This window comes from Python bivittatus, unplaced genomic scaffold, assembly GCF_059951505.1.
Source record: "Python bivittatus isolate LINGU-HERP-01145 unplaced genomic scaffold, Pbiv_v1 ctg000220_np1212, whole genome shotgun sequence".
Classification (NCBI taxonomy): domain Eukaryota; kingdom Metazoa; phylum Chordata; class Lepidosauria; order Squamata; family Pythonidae; genus Python; species Python bivittatus.
Genome location: NW_028277048.1, coordinates 19,607,022 through 19,628,986, shown reverse-complemented (window position 1 = coordinate 19,628,986; position 21,965 = coordinate 19,607,022). Strand labels below are relative to the sequence as shown.

The 21,965-nt window shown below is 44.7% G+C and overlaps 1 protein-coding gene across 3 annotated transcripts; it reads right to left on the bottom strand.

Moving 5' to 3' along the window:
- Window positions 1–628: 628 nt before the first annotated feature.
- AAAS (aladin WD repeat nucleoporin) lies at window positions 629–21,517 on the bottom strand. 3 transcript variants are annotated; one of them, XM_007423730.4, is made up of 18 exons: window positions 21,361–21,517; window positions 20,783–21,010; window positions 17,327–17,453; window positions 16,152–16,279; window positions 14,807–14,919; window positions 14,227–14,318; window positions 13,921–13,967; window positions 12,839–12,937; window positions 11,434–11,577; window positions 10,106–10,226; window positions 9,626–9,750; window positions 9,388–9,448; window positions 8,171–8,261; window positions 7,572–7,665; window positions 7,050–7,117; window positions 4,349–4,430; window positions 3,441–3,525; window positions 629–1,444 (listed from the first exon to the last, which is right to left on the bottom strand). In XM_007423730.4, exons 2-18 carry the CDS (start codon window positions 20,854–20,856, stop codon window positions 1,301–1,303), a joined length of 1,695 nt encoding a protein of 564 aa, XP_007423792.1. In that variant the 5' UTR covers window positions 20,857–21,010; window positions 21,361–21,517; the 3' UTR covers window positions 629–1,300. The 3 variants fall into 3 exon arrangements, with proteins under 3 accessions (XP_007423792.1, XP_025019530.1, XP_087994169.1); XM_025163762.2 differs by having other exon boundaries at window positions 17,327–17,449; XM_088138043.1 differs by lacking the exons at window positions 629–1,444; window positions 3,441–3,525; window positions 4,349–4,430 and having other exon boundaries at window positions 7,087–7,224.
- Window positions 21,518–21,965: the final 448 nt, after the last annotated feature.

Here is a 21,965-nt window from a genome sequence, read left to right as displayed (position 1 = left end):
CTTCTGACTCCACCTCTATCCTAATGCCCATGTAAGACAGTAGTTCGAAGGATGTAGATTTTGGTACTTAAAGTTAACTCTCCTAACACTCCTATATAATCTTCACTACCAACAAAGAAACATCATGCAGGAATATATAAACAAGTTGCCCTAAGAAATCCTTTGCTCGTTTTAATAGCTCAGAACAGAGTAAGTCACCAGCAAACTTCCAACCCAGTCAATTCTCTTTATAAGCTGGAGAAAAAAATTATGCAAGATGTAACTCAGAGCCCAAACTAAGAGGATCAAACCTCCCTCTATCTTCACAACTACTTGCTCTGCCAGGAAAATTAAAATCTCATACACACATACATATCTTACACACACCCATCTACATGCGTGAGAGGTATACCTTCCAATTTCCTTTGCAAAGCAATTTATTAAAATATTCATGAAATTGCTCAAACACCCCACCCCACAATACACTTTCTTGTAGCATTTCAATGGGACTGACCAGGTTCAAGCTCTGTGATGACTATCTTCCTCTGCTTTGATTCATTAAAATGCCTGTTCACTCATTGCACTAAGCCAATAGCTAATTTTACTCATCTGGTTTACATCTTGTGTTAACCCGCAGGAAGACACATGATCCCAAGTCGTAAACTATGGTTTACAAACCACAGTGCATGGGTTCATGCAACTGGCCAAGCCAAAACTGAATAAACACACGACTGCAATGAGGTCCCCAGCCAAACAGTGGTGGACGACCTGGCGTCCACCCGATTTTAACCACCGCTCCAATCAATTGAACCATCATGATGAATGGCAAGAGTTTGAGAGAGTCACAGTTCAAAATATTTCCAGGACACCAAGTTGTTAGTCCTTTGCTCTTACCTCCAGGAAATGAAATTCAGAAATCCTCAGAGCAACACAAAGTCTTGGGAAAAGCCCATGGCAGGCAGCAAACAAAAAACATGCTCGGCAAAATGACGGTGAATCTCTCAATTACACAAAACGAGCTTGTAGAAAGGATTATTTTACTAGCAGAGAAAAGAATAGCAGGCAGGAATGGGATGTTGAACTGATGTGCTTTTTGTTTATTATCTGCCCTAAATACAACTACAACATTGTCCATTTCAGGAAAGCAGGCAGGCATTCTTCAGGCCCAGTCTCTACCTGCAGACCATATAATCCACGCCCAGCTCATGGAAGAAAGCCACGGGTACAAAATCAAATCTAAAATCAGTCCCAGGTCTCCCCAGGCTGAGGGAGACAGAGAAATCGAAGCTCTTCAGAGCAAATTCCTTTGTGGGTTGACCCTTCAGAGTTCCGAAAACAGCGGCTGCTCCCGGGTGTGGCTCCAGCTGCCCACGGGCACGAGAGGACTCTGCCCAGGACTCAACGAGGGAAACTGCGCAGTCACAAAGAAGAAAGGAATGTGGCTGATCCTTCCGGTTGACCAGCACTGCAAGAGAGAGAGACAAGCATCAAAGCAGATGGCAGCAGAAGCAAAGCATGCCTGTCTGCTCAAGATGGCCTGGGCAATTGCAGGCTGTTTTTTTCACTCGCTGGGAGAGATCCTAGGTCACAGAGCACCCGTCCTTGTCTAAAGCAAAAGCGCATTCAGCAAGTCAACGCTGGGAAGAAGATGAGCGAGCAGGTGTGCTGTGTGTGATGTCGGGCTCTCCTATGAAGCTCAACTGGCTTTTGGTTATTAATTTTATTGTTTTGGGTTTTATTATGTATATGTTGTTTTATTGTTGGTTGTAAGCTGCCCAGAGTTTGGTTTAAGATGGGCAACTATACAAATGTTTTAAATCAATCAATAAACCTGCTTGTGGAATGTGGCTAAAGAACCTGGAAGCTGATTCTCTGGCTCCTTTGTGTGTTCCCTTTTTTTCTATTGGTTTTGTAGCCATTATGAAGCCTTTTCCTTTCCTGACTTCTGTTTTCTCATATATATCTGAGGGAACAGGATCAGGTGGAATGTGGAGAAGACACAAAAGAACACAATCACCTAACTTAAAATGGATTGGAAACAGGTTCTCTTAAAATTACAACGTGTCTATAGCCTGTCAATCCTTGTCCTCTCCAGCGCTAAATGTCTATTCATACACCTGTGACTGTGACAGGTAAAGGTTTTCCCAAAGCTAGGACTTGAGCTTCCTTCCTCTGACCCTGTCCAAAACCCTTTCCCCTCAATTCCCCTCTCTCTCCAGAATATAAACTGGGAGGAAGTGCCCGGTGCCGTCATGCTTTGATTGACAGGTCTAATAATGATTGTACGTGTTAACTGGGAAACCTGGCTTGCTTACTTCCTAATAGGCTTGGCTCAGAAGCCACAGTTTATCCCTGGGTTTAGAATCCTAAATTGTTAGAGGGAAACAAACCAGGGATCTCCATTTACACATTACAGAAAGGTAAGCATGGAGTGGATATCTGTGGAGAGCCCAGCAAAAACGAGGGAGCAACAATTCCAGAGTCAGATCATTCCAGCACGGGTCATTTTGCATGTCTGCATTAGTTGTTACAATTTTCCCTTCCTCCTCTTTAAAATTTTCAATTTTGTAATAATGTTTGAAAGTTTTGGGGGGCTACAGCCAGGGTTTGTGTGATCCTATAGTTTCAGGCCATGCACTAGAGAACTGAGTTTAAAAGTACAATAAATAGATAAATAAATAACTCCTTCCCGAGATGGGAATATGTCTAAATCAAGGATTTATGTTGAAACAGGGACTGATCTCCTTTTAGTCAAGAGTAATATACTTCCTTACAAAAGATAAAGATAAAATTCTGTGCAGAGTCAAATATGCCTCATATTTCAACTCAACTATCAGAAGTCTGGAAACAGTATCTTAAGGGCTTCAAAGCTTGATTTTAAAAATTAATAATCTTGGGACTCTTAAGTATCTAATCCTATACGTAGCCCAGGATGGAACTGTGAAATGTGCTTAAAATCCCAACCAATCCCTAAGCATGCATTCCAAACAGATCATCTATGCAATTGAGAAAAAACAAAACAGCACCTTCCAAGCCAAATTACTTGAGGCCACAAAGCAACCCACCCCACTTGGATCTGGAGAAGCTTTTACATTAATTGTTAATAGGGTGACTGGGAAGATCCCAGCTGTGAGGAAAATGTACCCCTTTACATTTTCACCTAGGATTTTCTAGAACAGACCACAGGAACCTTGCAATGGAGCCCATGCTGGTATAACAGCCATCCGCAGAGACTTTTGTCAATGCTACCACCCGTGTGAAGTGTGGACAAGCCAGCAAATCAAATAAGTTAACTTTATGATTCATATTTCAGATGCCTGGTGATGCCAAAACCTTCCCTCTCCTTGGTCTGCTTAGCCCTCTTACCGCACTTGGAAAAGATAGATCCAAGTAACGCCAGCAGTTGCAAAGCAAGCTGGAATTCTTGCAAGCTGGATCAGGCACTTGGAGGTTGAACTTACCACTGTCAGAAGGGCCCCCTTCTTAAAGCAAGGATGAAAAGTGACCAGCTGTGGCTGAGCACCATCTTCACCCTGTAGGAAACCACTGGACGTGGTAGAAGAAAGAGATTGTGCATTATAGCAGGAATGCCTAAGGGCTGTTGTGATGGTGCAGTCCTTGTTGTTCTCTGAGCTTGGTTGTTTTCTTGCAAACGTTTCATCACCTGGCTAGGTAACATCTTCAGTGCTAGAGTGGACTGGGGTTTGCTCTCTGTGTATATACAGTGGCATGCCCTGCGAGTGTTAGTGGGGGTGTGAGTTTTGTTTTGTGTGGCTTCAGCTGTTTGTCAGCTCCAGGAAGAACACTGTCCACAGCCTGTTTGTAAGTATGAGTTGTCTGAGACTTGGACATTCTTAACCCAGGGACTGCCTGTACCTTAAAATATTTATGCGCTGGCATGCTGATGCCTGCTACTCCCTCTGTAATATCCCAAGAGTGCCACCTCTCCTGCTTCTCTGGCTAAACAGAGTGGGCACTTTGTGGCCTAGTGAATCTTGGTGAACATCTCCCAGCAATCTTTCCCAGTGTTCAGGCTGCCTGGAGTTACTGGGAGTTGCAGTTCAGCAACATCCAGAGGGCCAAAGAGTCCTCGGCTCTTAGTCGAAACTCTTGTGCTCCTCAATCCAAACCTAATCTACCATATTTACTAAAAGAAACATGACCTGGAATTTAAGCCAAACCCTCTAAAGAAAGACAGGAAAACAAAAGCAAACCCCCTCATTTGCCTCTATTACCATAATGTCAATGATTTGAAGAAGACCCTCCCATTTTAAACTATTTAAAGAAAAATACAACGTAGATTTTCTTATAGATAAGAAATGGCTTGTGGACTCCATTTCCAGGTAAAGAGGGACATGACAATACAAACCAGGGCAGGAGTTCAAACACAGGGTTATTGCGGGTCCGAAACACTGCAATGGTAGTCTTGAAGTTGGAGGCATCCGAATTTCCTGCCAAAGGAAAAACTTAAACGTAAGGAACTTGAAGCACTTAATATGTGAACTGTGCAGAGAATGTGATGGCCTAAAAATGTGTTTTCAAGACTGATGGCATCTCTAAAAACAGCTGACGGTGGGATGGACCTTGTGCCTTACATCCTAGCAGATCTTCCCTGCCAGCTTCCCATAACCAAAGCCAATGGGGAAGGTGGCAGGAAGTTGCAAGTGCAAGGCCCGCAGGAAAGCAAGTGGCTGCTGCCAGGTGAGGGAGGGAGCGAGGGGGCGGGGCTGTGGGGGAGGGACTGGGAGGGTGTGTGGGAGGCGCAGTGCAGCATTGTGAGGATGTGAGGGTGTGCACTAGAGGCACCACGTGGGTTGAGGAGGGTGTGAGGTGGTGCACAAGAGGCACTGTACAGGCCAGTGAAGGTGTGCAAGGGTGCATGAGAGGCTCGCGCAGGGGTGTGTGAGTAGCCAGCACGGCATAAGCACAGAGGAGCTTGGGGATGATGCGTGGGTGGGGGAGACCTACCCCAGCAACCTGTGACCTTCCCTGCCAGCTTCCCCACTGACTTTCTGGGAAACCAGCAGGGAAGGTTGCAAATGGCAATCGTGCAATCATGAGGTGCTTGGCAACCGGTTCTAAGTGCCAACAGCTTGCCAAGCACCCAGATCGCAATCATGTGACTGCAGGGGTGCTAGGACGGCTGGAACTCTGAGGACTGGTCATAACCACCATTCATTCAGCACAGTTGTAACTTGGAATGGTTGTATGTAGAGAACTACCTATATTGACACTTTTGACATTTGGTGTCGGAAAAAGCTCCTGAGAATACCATGAACAGCCAGGAAAGCAAAGCAATGGATCATCAAACAAATCAATCCAGAGTTCCTACTCAAAGCCCAAATGACCAGGCTTAAATTATCCTATTTTGGACACATTATCAGAAGACCTAGCTCTCTGGAGAAGATTCTGGTGCTGGGAAAGGTGAAAGGAAAGAGACAAGAAAGACTAGCAGCAAAATGGATGGACTCAATTATAGTGGAGCATCTGAAAGACCTGGTTAGGGACAGATCATCATGGAGAAAATCTACGTGGTTGCTATGGGTTGACACTGAGTTGATGGCAATCAATCAATCAATCAATCAACGAACATGTTTTAATATTACTCCTCTCAACTTATGGAAATATATTTGGGGGAGAATTCGGTTTTATAGTGCAGTTTACCCCAAGCTTTTAGAACAGGACAAGCTAGTATACAAAAGCCTTTGCTCTTGGTTATAGCATGATGGGGCCTGAGCTGGGAGGAATGATCTTAACTGGTTGACAGCAATATGCGATCAATGTGGTTGGTGGCCTTTGGCAGCACAATCCTATGCACACCAGCATGGGAACAAATCTCAATAATCCGAATGGGACTCCTTCCAATAAACATCCTTGCGTTGCCAAATCTTTCCATATCTGAACAAACAGAAAGCAGCTTCAACGTGCATGTGAGAAAGTGGAACGTGTAGGAGTTTACTCAGATGCAGAAGCAGCTCTTCCTAGTTCTTTCTCAGCTAAGACCTTTTTCCTTTAACACCATCATTTTCCAACGATGTATTTATTTATTAGATTTATAGGACTGCCCAACTCCAACAGTGTGACTCTGGGCAGTGTCCAACAGAAAAACAAACAATAAACTAAAGGAACCACATCACATTAAAACATACTCAACATATAAAATATAAAATGATGACTGTTCCTGTTCTCATGCTCCCGAGTTCTTCAGAATTCAGAGAAGGGTTGTCTTATTTAGCATATAGTGTTTAAGAAATTATGAACGAAGAGGCAGGAAGGGGGTGAAATAAAGGGCTGAGGGTCATTTCAGTTTTCAAGCAGGATGTGCATACCCAAATACAACAGATAAACATACGCATGTACTTTCATAAAGCAGGAAGTGGGTATTCTTTCATCCCTGTCCTTTTCCCCCAAATATATAATTTTGAAACGGACGGGGTCAGTTTGGGGCAAATGTCTCAGCCTTTATAGATTTGTGGGATAAACTGTGGGAAGGGGAAAGAATCACACATTCCATTTGGAGCTCTCCGGAGGAAAGGCAGAATATAAAATGCAGAAGGAATCAAGGAGCAAAGCCACACAATGTACTCAAAGTGTCATAATATCCTAAACTATCCACACGGTAACATATCTAACATTTGAGGATTTTATCTGAGGAGCACAAGAACACAGCCGTTCTAAGAAGGCCACTAAGTTCATCCTTGTTCCAAATAATTTTGAGGCATTTTCCCCTTCCTTTTTGGGTTTGGTGACATCCTTCTTTTCTTCTTGAGATGAAACATATAAATGTCCTTTAAAATGCACACAGAGCACATCCTTATGCTGTTGCTCACGGGCATCTGAAGCAATGCGCTCTCTGCTTGATTGTATCGGGGGGCGGGGACTGTTATGCCTATAAGCACACGTCACCTGCACTCACATTCAAAGGCAAAAGACAAACCTTTCTGGGAAAACCAAACAAAAGCCCACTGGTTTTCAAAATGCTGCATTAGGAGCTGGTCTCAAAATTTGGCATGGGCACGGTCCCTCCGTTTCCCCCAGCCTCCCCGAAGTTTCAGAGAAGCAGACTTCACCTTGAAGGACCACCGCAAGCCTCTCCCCGCTCGGATCCCAAACCATGGACTGCACTTCCCCTCCAATCCTGGAACACAGGGAGAGAGGACTTGAAGCGGGGCAAAATGTTTAAACATTCACGGTCAGCTACGCACATTCAGACTCCAGCTGCAACAGGAAGAAAAGGGTGGGAATCTGGAATACGAAAGGGAGGACAATTTTCTTGAGAGTTAAAACGTCACAGCAGGAAGATCATTACTTTAAAACCCTGCTTATTAAGACGGTACTTTAAAAAAAGTGTTACTAGGGGGGGAAAAACCTCTCTTCAAAAAGGAACTTGCTTCATTCCAGGAACATATGAATTCTGGTTCAAGGCTTTGGGATTGTTGGGAAACCCTATTCAGAAAGATTTTTGACTCCCACCCTTGTGCCCAGTTCTCAAACCTTCCACCAATCAACCTATCTATGCTCCAGAGCAACCACAGTAGTGTTGAAGGCCAGAAACCTTCTACCACATTCTATGTACATTCCCTTTCTTTTACCTCTCTTCCCCGTAGAGAGTCTCGAAGGTGGTCTCTGACAGATCCGCCACAATGGAAGCTGTTTTAGACCCACCGACCTGCCTTTGCTGCTCTCCTGAAATATCGGAAGTTATGAGAGAAACCAAACAATAGGAGGATGTAGGTAGAAAGTAGCTTTACACCCAAATCAGATTCCCTGTTTGTCTCTCCCATCATTGCTTACTTTGATAGGCAGTTCTCCAAGGTTTCACTTTACTTATTATCTGAACTGATTTTCCTAGCATAGTATCATGCACCATAATCAAATCTGTACAAATAACAAGTATGAAGGAGGATCATGCAAGACATTGAAGCCAGTCCGTAGACCAGCCAAAAACTTATTCAACAGACATATCTGCTCTCCTCCAATGCACAGCATATACAACAGGTTTCTAAGATGGCTAAATGCTCCATAATACCACCAAGTAAATAGTAGCACATAAGAATCTCTGAAGAACACCACCCAACAACCACAACCTTCACTTCATTAAAGAGACAAAGATTCCAAGTACGGTGCCCGAAACTATTTTTCATATTGCAAAAATCCAGAAGTTGTATTAGTGTCAGAGCTGCATACTCACCACTATATTCCAAGAAAGATAAGGAATAGATCACAGATTCCCCCTGGACAGTGAACAGCAAACGACTGCCATCTGGGCTCCAGCAACCAGTCTGGGATCAGGCAGAGGGTATGGAGAACAAATGCAGTTTTAATGCAGGCAAAACAAAGGATCTATCATTCTCTGCTAAACAGAGATTAGATTGGTGAATTCTTGATGTTTGTTGTGTTTGATTATATTCTTGCAGATTACATTACCAGGCTGAGTAACATCATCAGTTCATGGGGGAATGGAGTTTGCTGGCTGTTTATATATAGCTTGCCCTGCTGGCAGTCAACCCCCAGATAAACAGAAAATCCCCACTCAAGGGGAAAATCCCCAATCAAGGAAGAAACAATACCCTAATCAAGGAACCATCAAGGAAAAGAAACCACATCCCAACCAAGACTGGCAGGCCAAGCCAGCAAACCCCTCTCTCCTCATGCTGATGATGTCACTTAGCCTGGTAATGAAACATCTGCAAGAAAACAACCAAGTTCAGCAACACCAAGAACCCAACAGTTCAACCTTAAGCTATGTATATTCTTTAGTGCTGGAGAGGTTAGATTAACTCATCCTACGTGAGGATGCCTTTGAAAACTACCCAGAAACCACAGTTGGTACAAACTGTGGTGGCTAGGAGGCAAAAATTGCCCCTATCACACAACACCCATCCTCTGATTGCTCTGCTGGCTTGGTTAGGTTTCTGTATCCAATCCAAAGTTGACCGATAAAGTCCTCTAGGGCTTGGCTCCAGGACACCCCAGGGGTCATCTCCTCCAAGTGGAATCTGCCTGACCTATGGAAGGGGATGCTAAGAGGCCCATCTCTGGAGATCCATCTAGCAACGTATTTATTGGTGTTTTGCAAGGCAGGAAGGAGTGTGAATAAATGAATGAATAAATGATTGGTTTATTTCAGTCATAAGCAAATTCCAAATAGAAATTCAATTCCTGAATGGAAAGACTATACTATTAAATTGGGTTTTGATAACTGATTTTGGTGGGTTTTCTAGAGGTTTTACAGTGACCAGGCAGCTATCTCTTTGGCAGCGTATTATTATTGTGCTGTATTCCATTATTTCTGAGTGACTATTTTTGTTTTTCTATTTGTAAACCACCCTGGGTTGTATGAGCTGGGCAGTACTGCATTTCTGTAAATAAATAAGAACTCTTTGCCACCCTGTTTTCCCAACATACCCGACAAGGACCTTTGATAGTTGGCCATTTCTCGTAAGTCCACATTTGAACCTCCCACACTCTGCAACAAGATGCACAAGTTGGTAAAAAGAAATGAAACTGCTTTGGGAGCACCATTTAATGTAAGGGTCAGCTAGGAGAGGAGCAATGCCATTCACCGTTCTACCCGCAGTCCACTACTCCAGAAAAGAAAAAGGATTGATCTTGGATGGCTGCTTCCAAGGCACACTCTGCTCACCTGAAGACTGCCGAAGGTGTCGCAGCCAGCACTTTGCTGCCATCAGGTGACCAAGCCAGGTACGTGACCCCACCTCCTCCAAACCACTGCAACTGGATACAGTTTTCTGTGGAAACATCCCATACCTAGCGGAACAAGGTCAAAAGAAGGGAATCCACTGTGGAAGGAAAGCACTGGGTTTTACAGCGTCTTCTCCAACAAGCATCTTCCGGTAGCCCTCACTTCAAATTAAACTGACACTGTTAAGAGTCTGATAGGAAAAAAAACTTAACATCGTGCATCCTGAAGGCCTTGTGAGAAGACTGCCCCAAACATCTGCCCCCAAACTCTGCCCATTTCACGGCTTCCATAGCTCATGTGAACCGTTTCTGCAAGAGGACACTCACTACGGAGCAATGTCTGTGGCTCCCCTCGCCACAGCTTTTATGCTAGCTCTTCTTGTTCTAGACTGTAATAGCAGTAACAGCACAACGCACTTACAAGCATGGCTGTATCAACAGGTGAGGCTGACAGGAGCAATCCTCCACTGGGAGCCCAGGCCAGGCTGGTGATGGGACTGTGGCCAGGATGGCTGAGCACCTGAGCACAGCCAGATGAAGGCCTACAGGGACCAGAGATACACATCACAAGGAAGCCCATAATGTGGTTTCTTTTGATTTTGCTTGGCATCTTACGAAAACCCACTCAGCAAACCATAATTAAGCCAGTCGTCAGTGTTGTGTGAGCCCATCCAGTTGTTTCTCCAGATATGAGCACATAAGCTGGCAAAAGAAGACTGGGCACTAAGGCTGTGCAGCATTTGGGATCTGAAGGCCAGAAGGGGCTTAAGGGCTACATAGCACCAGTCAGCCCTCTTTAACCCAAACGTGTCTTTTTCCAAGGTTGCACTGCAGCTATGGATGGCAGGTGTGCAATTCTGGGAGAAGGCGTAGCTGCTTTAAGGAACTGCAGAGAGGTGTTACGACTGCAACCTCGCAGGCTCCAAAGCACCTTTTCCCTTTGAGTCCGAAACACTGCACAGCCTGACTGCAATTATTTCCTGCACCACTCAGGGTGCATCTGTACATCATCCAGTGCTCCAGAATTCACCACATCCCCATTACCAGAAATCAGCAATATGCACAGCAAGTAGTCACATGACCAAGCGCTAGAGAGGCTGAGCAACCCTGCTAATGCTTGGGATGGAGGTGGGCACTTAGTGCCCTGAAATATTTGGATCCCAGCCTTCAGCAAAAATAACTCCCCGATCAATAAAAAGAGATGGTCTCTGTTCAGAAGCTCGCAACACAAAGAGACAAAAGAAAATGGATGAGAAACAAAAGAAATCAAGAACGTTATAATAAGGCATCTGAAAGCCACAAAGATCTTCATACACTGCCACTGACTGTTGGAAGGCTGCCTCATGTCCTTGAGAGGGGACCCAGAATCTGATAAAGCTTCTTAGCGGGCTGATGGTGGCCTTCCTTTGCCTCCCTTCAGTTAGCAGAAGTTGATTGAGCACAGGAACCTTCATTTTCTCGCACTCCTTATTTAGATCGTAGACTTGGGGGAAAGGAGACATGATACAGAGCACGCATAGCATGGAAATAGGAAAAGGTTGATGGAGGAAGGGAAAAAAGGCTGTAACAGAGAAGAGACTAAGGATACCCTAAAAGAAAAAGAACTGAGCAGCATGAAGATCTTCTCAATCTCAAGCATCTGAAATCTGACAAGCATTTCCTTCAAATAGCAGCAACAAACAGCAACTGCAGTTTGCTGGCTAACGTGGGCCACCATCACTGATCACACCACGAGACCTGACTGGTTACCTGGTAGAAAGCGAAGTGGGATCCAGATGCCAAACCAGCACACAGCTATGGCATGCCACAGCAAGGATAGATGCACACAGTGGCTTCCAGGCCATCAAAGCCACGTTCCTTTGCAAGCGATGCTTCAGGATTGGGATTGTAGTACTGGAGAAGAGAACCCAAACAGAGATACAAATTATCCCGAAGGACCAGTGATACCAAGTAAGTATCAACAAAATGAGCATAAGGAATTGCTCAAGGCTACCCGGTGTCCTTAAATACCCTTCAAATAGCATGACACAGAAAAAAGGTCAGGATCTGTCCTTTGCTGTTCCAGAGTGGAGGACAGAGAAGTCTTCAATTACAGAAAGGCAAATTTCAATTATACGTTAGAAGAAACTTCCTAGCAGAACGGAAGGAAGGTTCCCCTTCCTGAATGTGTTCAAGTAGACGCTACAGGTGGACTCTTGCAATGAGCAGGGGGCTGAATTCATAGCCCTTTCAGCTTCTAGGATTCTAATCAGTGGGTCAGAAGCTATATTTCTACATGGAAGCCCAAGAATAAAGCAATTCCTTTTATTTGTGTAGATTTCCATACAGAGCAACTGGGCAGGTGGTTGACAGTGGGTTTTCTGAAGATTGTGAGCTATTTCTGTTGGATGATTCATCACTCATAGATTGTTGAGATCCCCGACAAGCTAGATCTTGGTTTGGCCTTATTTATTACAGAACATTAATATTTTAATACTGGCTATTTGCTGGTTGGGCATAAAGCCAACAGCATTCCTAAAGAAAAACATTACAGTGAGAGTATAAAATATGATCAAGTACTAAAAATATCTTTAAAAGCCAAGTAAGAGAGAAGTGCCTCAATAACTTCAAAAATTAATGAGCAGCTTGGAAGAGCAGAGGACTAGTTATACCCTTGGAAGGAAGGAGTGCATGCTACAGTTTGAGAGCCCCAGGGAAAAATCTTCTTCTGCAAACCTCCACAGGGAGGAATATTTTCAAGCAGATTCTCCCTGTATATCATATTAAGCAGGTAGGTCCATAGTGAGAATGTCTTCAGTTCTTGGCATGAATACTCAAAACTATTTGACACAGGCCACAAAGTTGGGCAAAGAATAGCTGCACAGGATCACCAACTTTTAGTCCAAATGGGGGGGAAGAACTTGCTTTCAAGTATACCTGGTTTGTTCTTATACACAGCTCCCATTACTAGTCCCATCTCAGGGCCCAAAAATCCAATTATTTATTTTTCTTGGCCTGTGCTAATCAACACTTGTAAACTCTTGAGTAGGGCTTTCAATACAATCCTGGAGAGTTCAGGTTTTCTAAATGTCAGTCATATGCCTTGTTAATCGCCACTGGCTTCAGTCTGTTCAGAGTAATGCTCTGCCTGAAGCCTGGGCAGGAAGCCCCTTACCTGTTTGTATTGTAAACACGGATGGAGTCATCCAGAAGGGCCACTGCAAATTTGTTGGTGTGAGGATGCCAGGCAAAAGCTCGGATTGAGCAGCCTGCCCTGTGTAGGCAAGACAAGGGGCGTTAAAAAAATCACTGGGCTTGCTTCAGTCCAAAAGCCAAACGGGTGCTAAAACATAGGAGCTTGGGGCAGGTTGGGCCAAGGCTACATACCAGAGAAAATCTCAATCTAAATGAAAACTGGGTGCTTCTGAAGAGCTGTGTTAGAATGGCTAAACAGCAAGGCAATTATTTCAGAGAATGCTTGTGTATTAAAAAAAAAAAAAGTGTGTATTTGGGACTAGCACAGAACCAAAGGTTGATAGTTATTCTAGGGTTAACTGATACCGAATACATATGAGATTTACCCAAACTAATATGCATTCAGAAACAGAATTAAGGACTCTGCAGATTAGCTAGTAAGTAAGAGCCTCTATACATGGCACAGGAGAATATGTCAATTTCAGGTTTACAGCAGATCAACTTGGGTCCCTTTCCAACAGGGAAAGGGGTTCAGGCAACAACTAATACAGTGGTACCTCTACTTACAAACTTAATCCATTCCGTGACTCTGATCGCAAGTCGACTTGGTCGCAAGTCGAAGTAAATTTTCCCATAAGGTTCAATGTAATTACCATTAATCCGTTCCAGCGTCCGCAGACCACGCGGCAGGGGCGGAAAAATGGCCGCTGACCACGCGGCAGGGCGGAAAAATGGCCGCGGACCACGTGGAACGGGCGGAAAATGGCCGCGGACCATGCGGCAGGGTGGAAAAACGGCCGTGGACCACGTGGAATGGGTGGAAAATGGCTGCGGATCCGGTTCGTAAGTTGAGGCGAGTTCGTAAGTAGAGGTAAATTTTTGGGGCCGGAGCTGATCGTATCTCGAAAATTTCGTAAGTAGGGGCGTTCGTAAGTAGAGGTACCACTGTATTTGGTGGGCTACAGAAGGTTGCAAAAATATTAATTCCAAACAGCTGTACAACTGAACAAAACAATATTAATGCCAAAAAAAAAAAAACACATGCAAACGCCTAGGACTCACCAATCCACAGCCTGGGAGAATTTTGCTATGATGTCTTCACTTGGCAGCTTTGAGAAAGAGTAAACACCAATGTTAATGCTTCACTGGTAGCCACTTCAGAGTTGACTGTATCTGAATACCCAGGAGAAACTAGCGGAACAGAGAAGGAAAGATTCTCTCCAAGAAACAGAAAGAATGGCACGCTATCATAGCTGGCATCTCAACCAGTTACTGTACCATACGATTCCAGTATGGACTGGCATGCTTCCCAGTCACTAACTGCCCTTGCCCTTCTGTTCTACTCGGGCTATGTTACGCAAACCTCACCGACAAATGGGGAAAGAAGGAGCCATGGAGGGAGGATATCCAACAGCAGAGTGCTAATGCACATCGAGATCCAGATTTCATCCATTGCAAAACTGAAAGATAATACAGACGATATCAGGTGTGCCACCAACTGCTGAATATGTGCATGTTTTGAAAAATGACCTCATAGGCTGGATCAATTTTCTCTTCTCATGCTTAAATCTTATCTTCAACAACTTTTTATCTTTCTTTCCAACAAAAGTCACATTTGGAAACGTTATATCCTTGCCAGAGAAAGGAGCTACTCCTCTTACCAGGGAGACAGCATAACATTCTTCCAGTAAGCTTTGGGAGGGGCAAACATGAGAAATCCATCAGGAAGGGATCTCTTTCTGATTTAATTTAATCAAATCAATCCTGGGGATGAACGGGGTGGTGGTTATCGCAGCTACACCACTCTTGCCTTCTCATTTGCCCTTATTATTGCACTGATACCAGCTCCTAAGTTTCTAGAAAAACCTGCGATTTTGAGACAGAGCTAAGAAAGGATTTTCCTATTCACTCCTCAAGGGGTCAAGCTATAAAAGTCTCAGTAAACTACCTAGCTCCTTTGATGATTCCACCCAAGACTGCTCATTCATTCCCTGGTCCAAGTCCTGTTCCTCTTCTGCGTTTGCAAGCTCTTCAAGCACACCAGCCACTCCAATGTCACGCCTAAAGAAAATATGTTGTATGAAAGGTGTTATAGGTGAAAGGGGGGGGGCGTGTGATTACGTTATGTTCCATGTGCAGCTAGAAATTTGATGTGCATCGTACAAAGTGACTTCAGATTTTGCCATCAAGCACTGAGAAGCTTGAGTGTTCTGTGACCCAGCCTCATGGTTTTTATTCCCTATCCTCCTGACTCACTGGTCACCCAAGTACCCAAGATTCTCCTCAGACACCAAAGACAGGCCTGTTGTAAAAATTTAAACTTAGAAGCAAAACCTTCTTCAATTTGTTCGACTCTACCGGGTAATTTTCCCACTTATTCTTCTATAAGAATAGTCAAGGAAAACTGGGCGAGTTTGTCATCACCATCACCATCCAGGGAAAACATACTGCAATGCACATCAAGCTGCATTCTGGCCAGAAGACCAAGTACAGCTGCCATAATGTTATGCTGGTTCTCCACCTATAAAATGCTGGAGAATTATGATGCAGGCATTCTCTCTCTCTCTCTCTGTGCCCTTAATGCTAGGAGAGGGGGGAAAAGATTACCAACCCCCACAGCCTAGTTCTGCATTTTTCTTGTCAGTACCATAACAGTCATCAAGGAAGGAACTATAACTTAGCAGCCTATTCTCTAACTGCTTATGTGTAAATTTGACTGAAGATGCCAGGTTGATGCCAATCAAAAGGAAGGGGTATACAGAGAATATTCATCTATGTTATTATCCCACTTACAGTCTGAAGTAAGAAATATCCTTTTCAGCATCAACTCTGCTGGGACACAAATGCATACCGTCAAATGAAATATTCTAAACTGATTTAAAATATGTTATGAACATCAAGCTACTCTTTAAAACTGGAAATACCAACCATGTAAGTTGGGCAAGGGGATAAAACATGAGGGCAGAAGACTTGTATGTTTAAACACAAATCTGATCTAGCCACCTAGAAAGGGAGGTCACCCTAAAAACTTCTTGCCACTTTTAATCTTTCTACCTAGCCTGTCCTTCTTTTCTCCACCAATGCTCGTCTCCTCTGACTCAGATACCAAAAGCTGACCTGGCTCAGTGAGAAATTCATGAAAAAAGAAAACAGCAGGGCGACAAATCACTGGAGGGAAAAGAGTTGGCATTCCTCTTATAGTTCTCCAGCTGGGAACTTTTCTTAAAGCTGAGGACAATCTGTGTGGAAACCCATAGCTCTGACATGTTCATCCCAACCCAATCCAAACTCACCAGGCTCTGATGCACCTCTTCCACAGAGACTCACGATGATGAATGAAGGCAGGCTTGGTGCTGTATTCCAGTCGACTGAAAGCTTTCAGATTTTCTTTGGGGATAGTGAGGGTGGGCAGATCTTCCATCTGTACAATTATCCAGAGAATTAAGAAAAAAATGAAATGCCTTGACCAGAATTATTTGTACCAAAAAAAAAAAAGAGCTGGAAAGTAGAACAACCAACCAAGGTTCCAGTTTCACTTCAGTTTACAGGCAGAATGAGTAATAGTGCACCTGACTTTTCTATATTTTTTACAGCCTGCAGGTACTAATTGGAATTTAGAATATGGAAACTTTTTTCCTTTTCTCTCCCTCCACACTTCAAATTGCCAAGGTAGCACATACAGACATTCAAAAAGCTAGAAATAAAACTTCTAGTTAAAAGTATAGAGCTTTATGTGTGGACTTTCCTTGTAACTAGCAGAAATATTACTTAAGCATTATGGAAAATAAGTCACAGAATTAAAGATTTTGTTGGATAAGAATTCTGTTATTCTTGGTCAAATGCATACAAACCCAGCTTATTGTTATCTGGAATACTTTCCTCTCTGCTCAAACACTCCTTTTCTAGTTCACACGAGTCTGCTCAGTCACTGTTTCTGAAGGCCTTCTGACGGGGATTAGCCAACCCACCCACCCACCCACCCACCCAGGAGTCATGTACTGCTTTCAAGCAATTCTGCCCTTCCCAGTTCATACCAATATCTTGAGGCTGATTCCTACCACTTTATAATTTTTCCCAAGCCACTGAAAATGAAGGCTACCAGAGGTGAACTGCAAGAATCCAGGCAACCATTAAATGGCAGCAAAGAATTAGACTTTTCTCCACCACTCTGCTCCCATTTAATGGATATCTGGATTTTTGCAATCCAGATCCGGTAGCCCTACCAGAAATATTTCATTCAATCCAACAAAGAACTGAAGTATTGATCCACCAGAGGCAGAGACCACTCACTCATCTTTTCAGGCAGATGAAAGAAAAGTTCAGTTTGTTTCTCTCCCTTGCCTTATTGTCCTCATCCTCAAGAATCATGTCAAGTACCCATTTGACATTTACTTTCGGAAAGCTCCCTATTGTCAGCAAGGATAGGATGGTAGCTGATTTCTTCCTGTGGTCAGAAACTGTGACTTACCTGACCTTGGAAAGTAAGTGGAAGCTTCTCATAGCTACGGCCAGAAACCAGGGCATTGTTGAATTCATAAAGGGTGACGTCTCCTGGAGGAGGTGGAGGTGGGAAGAGTGCTAGGGAACACATCTTTCTGATCATTGAGGTAAAAGCAAAGAGGAGGAAAAGAGAGATCTTATATTCAAAAGCACAGCACTCTGGAAGTTTCATGCAAGGTAACTGCACACTGCTAGTCATAGTTCTACTGACAACTCCAGAGAGGCCAGCAGCAAGTTTTAGTCCCCATTTAATTACAAATAATTCAGGCAGATTTATTTACTTAAAAGATTTGTAAAATTGTTCCTCTCATAAGTTGTGACTCTGGGTGGTACAAAGCAATAAAAATCAGAAAAGAAAATTAAAAAATTAAAAAGAAAGTAAATAGTATACAGAACCAAAACAAGACAGCAAAAACAGCACATAATCATCACATAATCAAGGCTGGCAATAATGACATACAGTCTTATCAAAAAACAGTCTCATCTACTATTCTGGTCCAGCACATAGAAGAAAAGCCAGGTTTTTACAATTCTACAGAAGTCCAAAAGGATCAAGGCCAACCGAACTTGGGTGGGGGGAGCTCATTTCAAAGGGCAGGTACAACGATAAAGAAGCCACATCTCCTAGGCCACATTAGGTGACAAGGCTGCAAAGAAGGGGTCTGGAGTATGCTCCCCAACCCTCATAAGACCTCAGGAGACAGGCAGAGAAAACTGGAGAAAGGCAATTCCACAAGTAACCTGGGCTTTATTGGTGATAACCAGCATCTTGAATTGCACCTGGAATCCTAATGGAAGCCAGTGCAGCTTGCAAAGCAGCAGTGTTACCCAGGGGCCCACTGATTATTACCCATGCTGCTGCAACCTGGACCAGCTGCAGCTTCCATGTGGTCTTTAGGGGCAGCCCCATGAAGAGTATGTTATGGAAGTCCAGCCAGAGATGACTACAGCATGGATACCGTGGATATTAAGCAGGATCTTAAAATCCAGAAATGGTGCAATTTTTTTTAGATTTTTTATCCCGCCTTTATCATTTTTATATAACTCAAGGCGGTGAGCATACCTAATACTCCTTCTGCCTCCTATTTTCCCCACAACCACCACCCTGCGAGGTGAGTTGGGCTGAGAGAGGTGGACTGGCCCAAAGTCACCCAGCCAGCTTTCACGCCTAAGGTGTACACAAGACAAAGTTGTACAAAAGACTTCCTGGCCATGGTTGCCACTGCTCCTCAAGCAGGAGCTATGTGTCTAGGAGGATCCCCAAACTGCACACCAACTCTGAGTGGGGAAGCACAACACTAGAACTAGGGGAAGAAAATCCTCAGAACTGGACCCAGGGGACCCAAAACCAACAGCTACTTTAGTCTTGCTAGGGTTGTTTTCCCACATCCAGACCTCCATAGTTTCTAGGTATTGGGACAGAACTGAGACAGCAATGTGTAACTGAGGATTATCAGCATACAGGTAGTCCTCAACTTACCACCATTTGTTCAGCAACCATTCGAAGTTAGGGTTAGCACTGCATTGCTGGGACTTCCAGGGGCACGGCGGCTTTGCACCATGCTGCTAGGCCAAGGTGAGGTGGCTGAGGCTTCTGGGGGTGGCTGCAGCTTCATGCTGCAGCTAAGGGGCTTCTTGCAGCCCCTGAGCTGCAGTGTTGCAAGCAGCCCCAGAGCCACACTGTTCTGGGGCTGCTTGCTGCCCTGCAAGGCAGGGTGCAGGGTGACCAAAAGGGCAGAGATGGGGAGGAATGAGGGGGAGTTGAAGGGGAGGCAGTCCCTTACCTTGGAAGAACCAAGGCCTGGAATAGCTTGGATTGGGGTGGATCCTCGGCTAATGACCAGTGGAATTTGCTTAATGACAGTAACAGGGAATGCCAGGATTGCCACTGCTAAGCGATGCAGTCACGTGATGTTGTGCTTTATGACCACATCACTTAGTAACAGAAATTCTGGTCCCAATTGTGGTCGTAAGTCGAGGACTACCTGTACTGATACTTGACCCCATACCAATGGATGACCTCACATAAACGTTAAACAAAAGTAGGGAAAGAATGGACTCCTAAGGCCCCCTGCAAAGCAGAGGATTAAGGTTAGACCTTTCATACACATAGCCCCCCTACAAACACCTACTGAAACCATCACAACACTGCGTCTCTCACTCCCAATCTTTTGAACCAGTCCAGAAGGATACCATGATCAATGGTGTTGAAGACCACTGAGGAATCAAGGAGGGCCAGGAGTGAGTGCATTCTGCCCAACGTGAGCCTGCCATAAGTAATGACCAATGTGACAATAAGTGTGACCAATGTCCTGGCCTGACGCCTGAACGGAAGGAGTCCAGATAATGTTTCCTCGGTGTCCTTCAAAGCTTACTACCTTCACAACAAATTTCCCTAACAAAGGAAGGTAGGAGACTCAATGAAAATTGTCCAGAACTGTCCAGAGGTGGAGGTATACCAATGACGTTGAGCAACACCTGGTTGCCATCTCCACCTCTGTACAGATGAGAAGCAATTCCCAAAACTACCACCTGGACAATGACCGGAATGCCCCCCCGCCCCAGAGCAGAGAGATTGAAGAGGGATTTCAAGAGAATAAGGTTTTTGCTGTTCTACACATCAAGAGCAATGCAATTGCACCAGCAGTGGAAAGGGTCAGGCAAAGGAGAGATTGCCTAAAGAAACTGCCCCCTGCCCCCAGAGCAAAGAGACTGGAGACAAAGGGGTTTCAAGAGAGTAGTGTAAGCTGTTTGCGTAGCACGCTCATGGCTCCCAGCCCTGGGCTGCTTGCACAATCGCATTGCTTTCAATGTGTAAAAGAGCAAACAGCTTACTTTCTTGAAATCCCTTTCCGTACAATCAGGAGGACAGTGCATACTGATTGTAATGGCGACCATGTGACTGAGGGACCCTGCAAATGGGTGGTAAAGAATGGTCATTGAACAAGTGGTTGGTAAGTGAAGACTACCTGTATAACAGTACTGTAAGAGGATGCATGAACAGAGAAGGCCACAATCTGCTAAGCATATCATCAGTGATATAAGCAAGGCTACAGTTATTTTGCTGGGCATTATAGTATCAAAACGGCATAATGCATCACTGAGTACAAATACAATTACAAACCCTGATACAAAAATCCAAATTAATGAACAATTCATGAAGATTTTTTTTAAAAAAATCCGATCAACATGGGTTGAACTCTCAAGGAAACAACAGCAGAGTAAGAAATCCCTTTTTAAGTCAACAGTTCAGACCATCTATAACACACTATAGTGACCCTTATCTGCTGTTACTTGGGAGGTGGCCCCCTGAGTTCCACATGATTTATTTCCATGTAAATATGCACAGAACTGGGCACAAGATCCTTCTAAAGAACAATCTAACAGGTTCGCTTCCCATGGCTCAATGTATGTCTCTGAATACCTGTTGCTGGGGGTAGGTGACAGAGGGACAGATGGATGGCCCTCATGCCCTGCTGGTGGGCTTCCGGAAGGCATCTGGCTGACCGCTGCAGGACACAGAGCACTGGCTTAGACGGATTCTTGCTTGATGCAGTGGCCCTCCTAGATTCTGAAACGAGGGCTTGAGCGCATGGATTCCGGCATTTACTCCTGCTGTATATTCAGGCCATTACCAGTGTTTCAGACTAATCTGAAGTAGATAACAACAACAATGGTAATAATTATAAATCCAGCAGCCTCACTTCGAGAGCTCCCCCTTCTGATAAAACAACAACAGGAATGATTATAAATCCGGCGGTCCCCCTTCGGATAAAACACGTGCTGGGGGCCGGTGCGGCAGAAGCGGAGGCCTGACACGGGGAAAATTAACCCCGTGCCTCCGCATCCTCCCGACAGCAGCCGAGGCTGACTGCCGAGCCCTGCTCCCCGCAGGGTCTTGACCCGGACCGCTCCTCCAAGAGAGGGAAGGGGGAAGGCCTGCGGATCCCCCCTGTCCCCGCCGGCAGCGGGACCACGCCCGGCCGAGCCCGTCTCACTTACGCGGCCGCGGATCTCTGGCGGAGCTCGCGCCCAAGTCCGCTTTCGTCCGGAACGAAGGCGGGTCGGGGACGACGGGAGGGAAGGCGCTTCAGCCAACTTCGGCGTTTCGCGGGTACAGTTCAGGGAACAACGACGGGCGCCGCGTGGGACCAAAAGAGTCTTAAGCGAACGCCTGGCGTTGCCGCAGCCCTCGAGCAGGCGCGGCTTAGGGATGGATTCGCCTCCTAGCGGATCGGGCGCGTAACAGCAGTTCCCATCCAGGCAGGGCCAAGGTTCGTGCCTTAAAGGGCTCGAGACTTCATTCCAATCCGTCGTTCCAGCCCTCCTTGACTAGAGCCCAATTCTACGTACCTGTTACTTTATTACAACATAGAGTAACAGGTGCGTAGAATCTGGCTCTAGTCAAGGAGGGCTGGAATGATGGATTGGAATGAAGTCTCGGCTTACTGTATTCTCAAACCTTCATGCTCTCTATATACTACATACTATATATATACACACACACAATATACAGTATATATATATACAGTACTGTGCAAAAGTTTTAGGCAGGTGTGAAAAAATGCTGTAAAGTAAGAATGCTTTCAAAAATATATATTGTAATT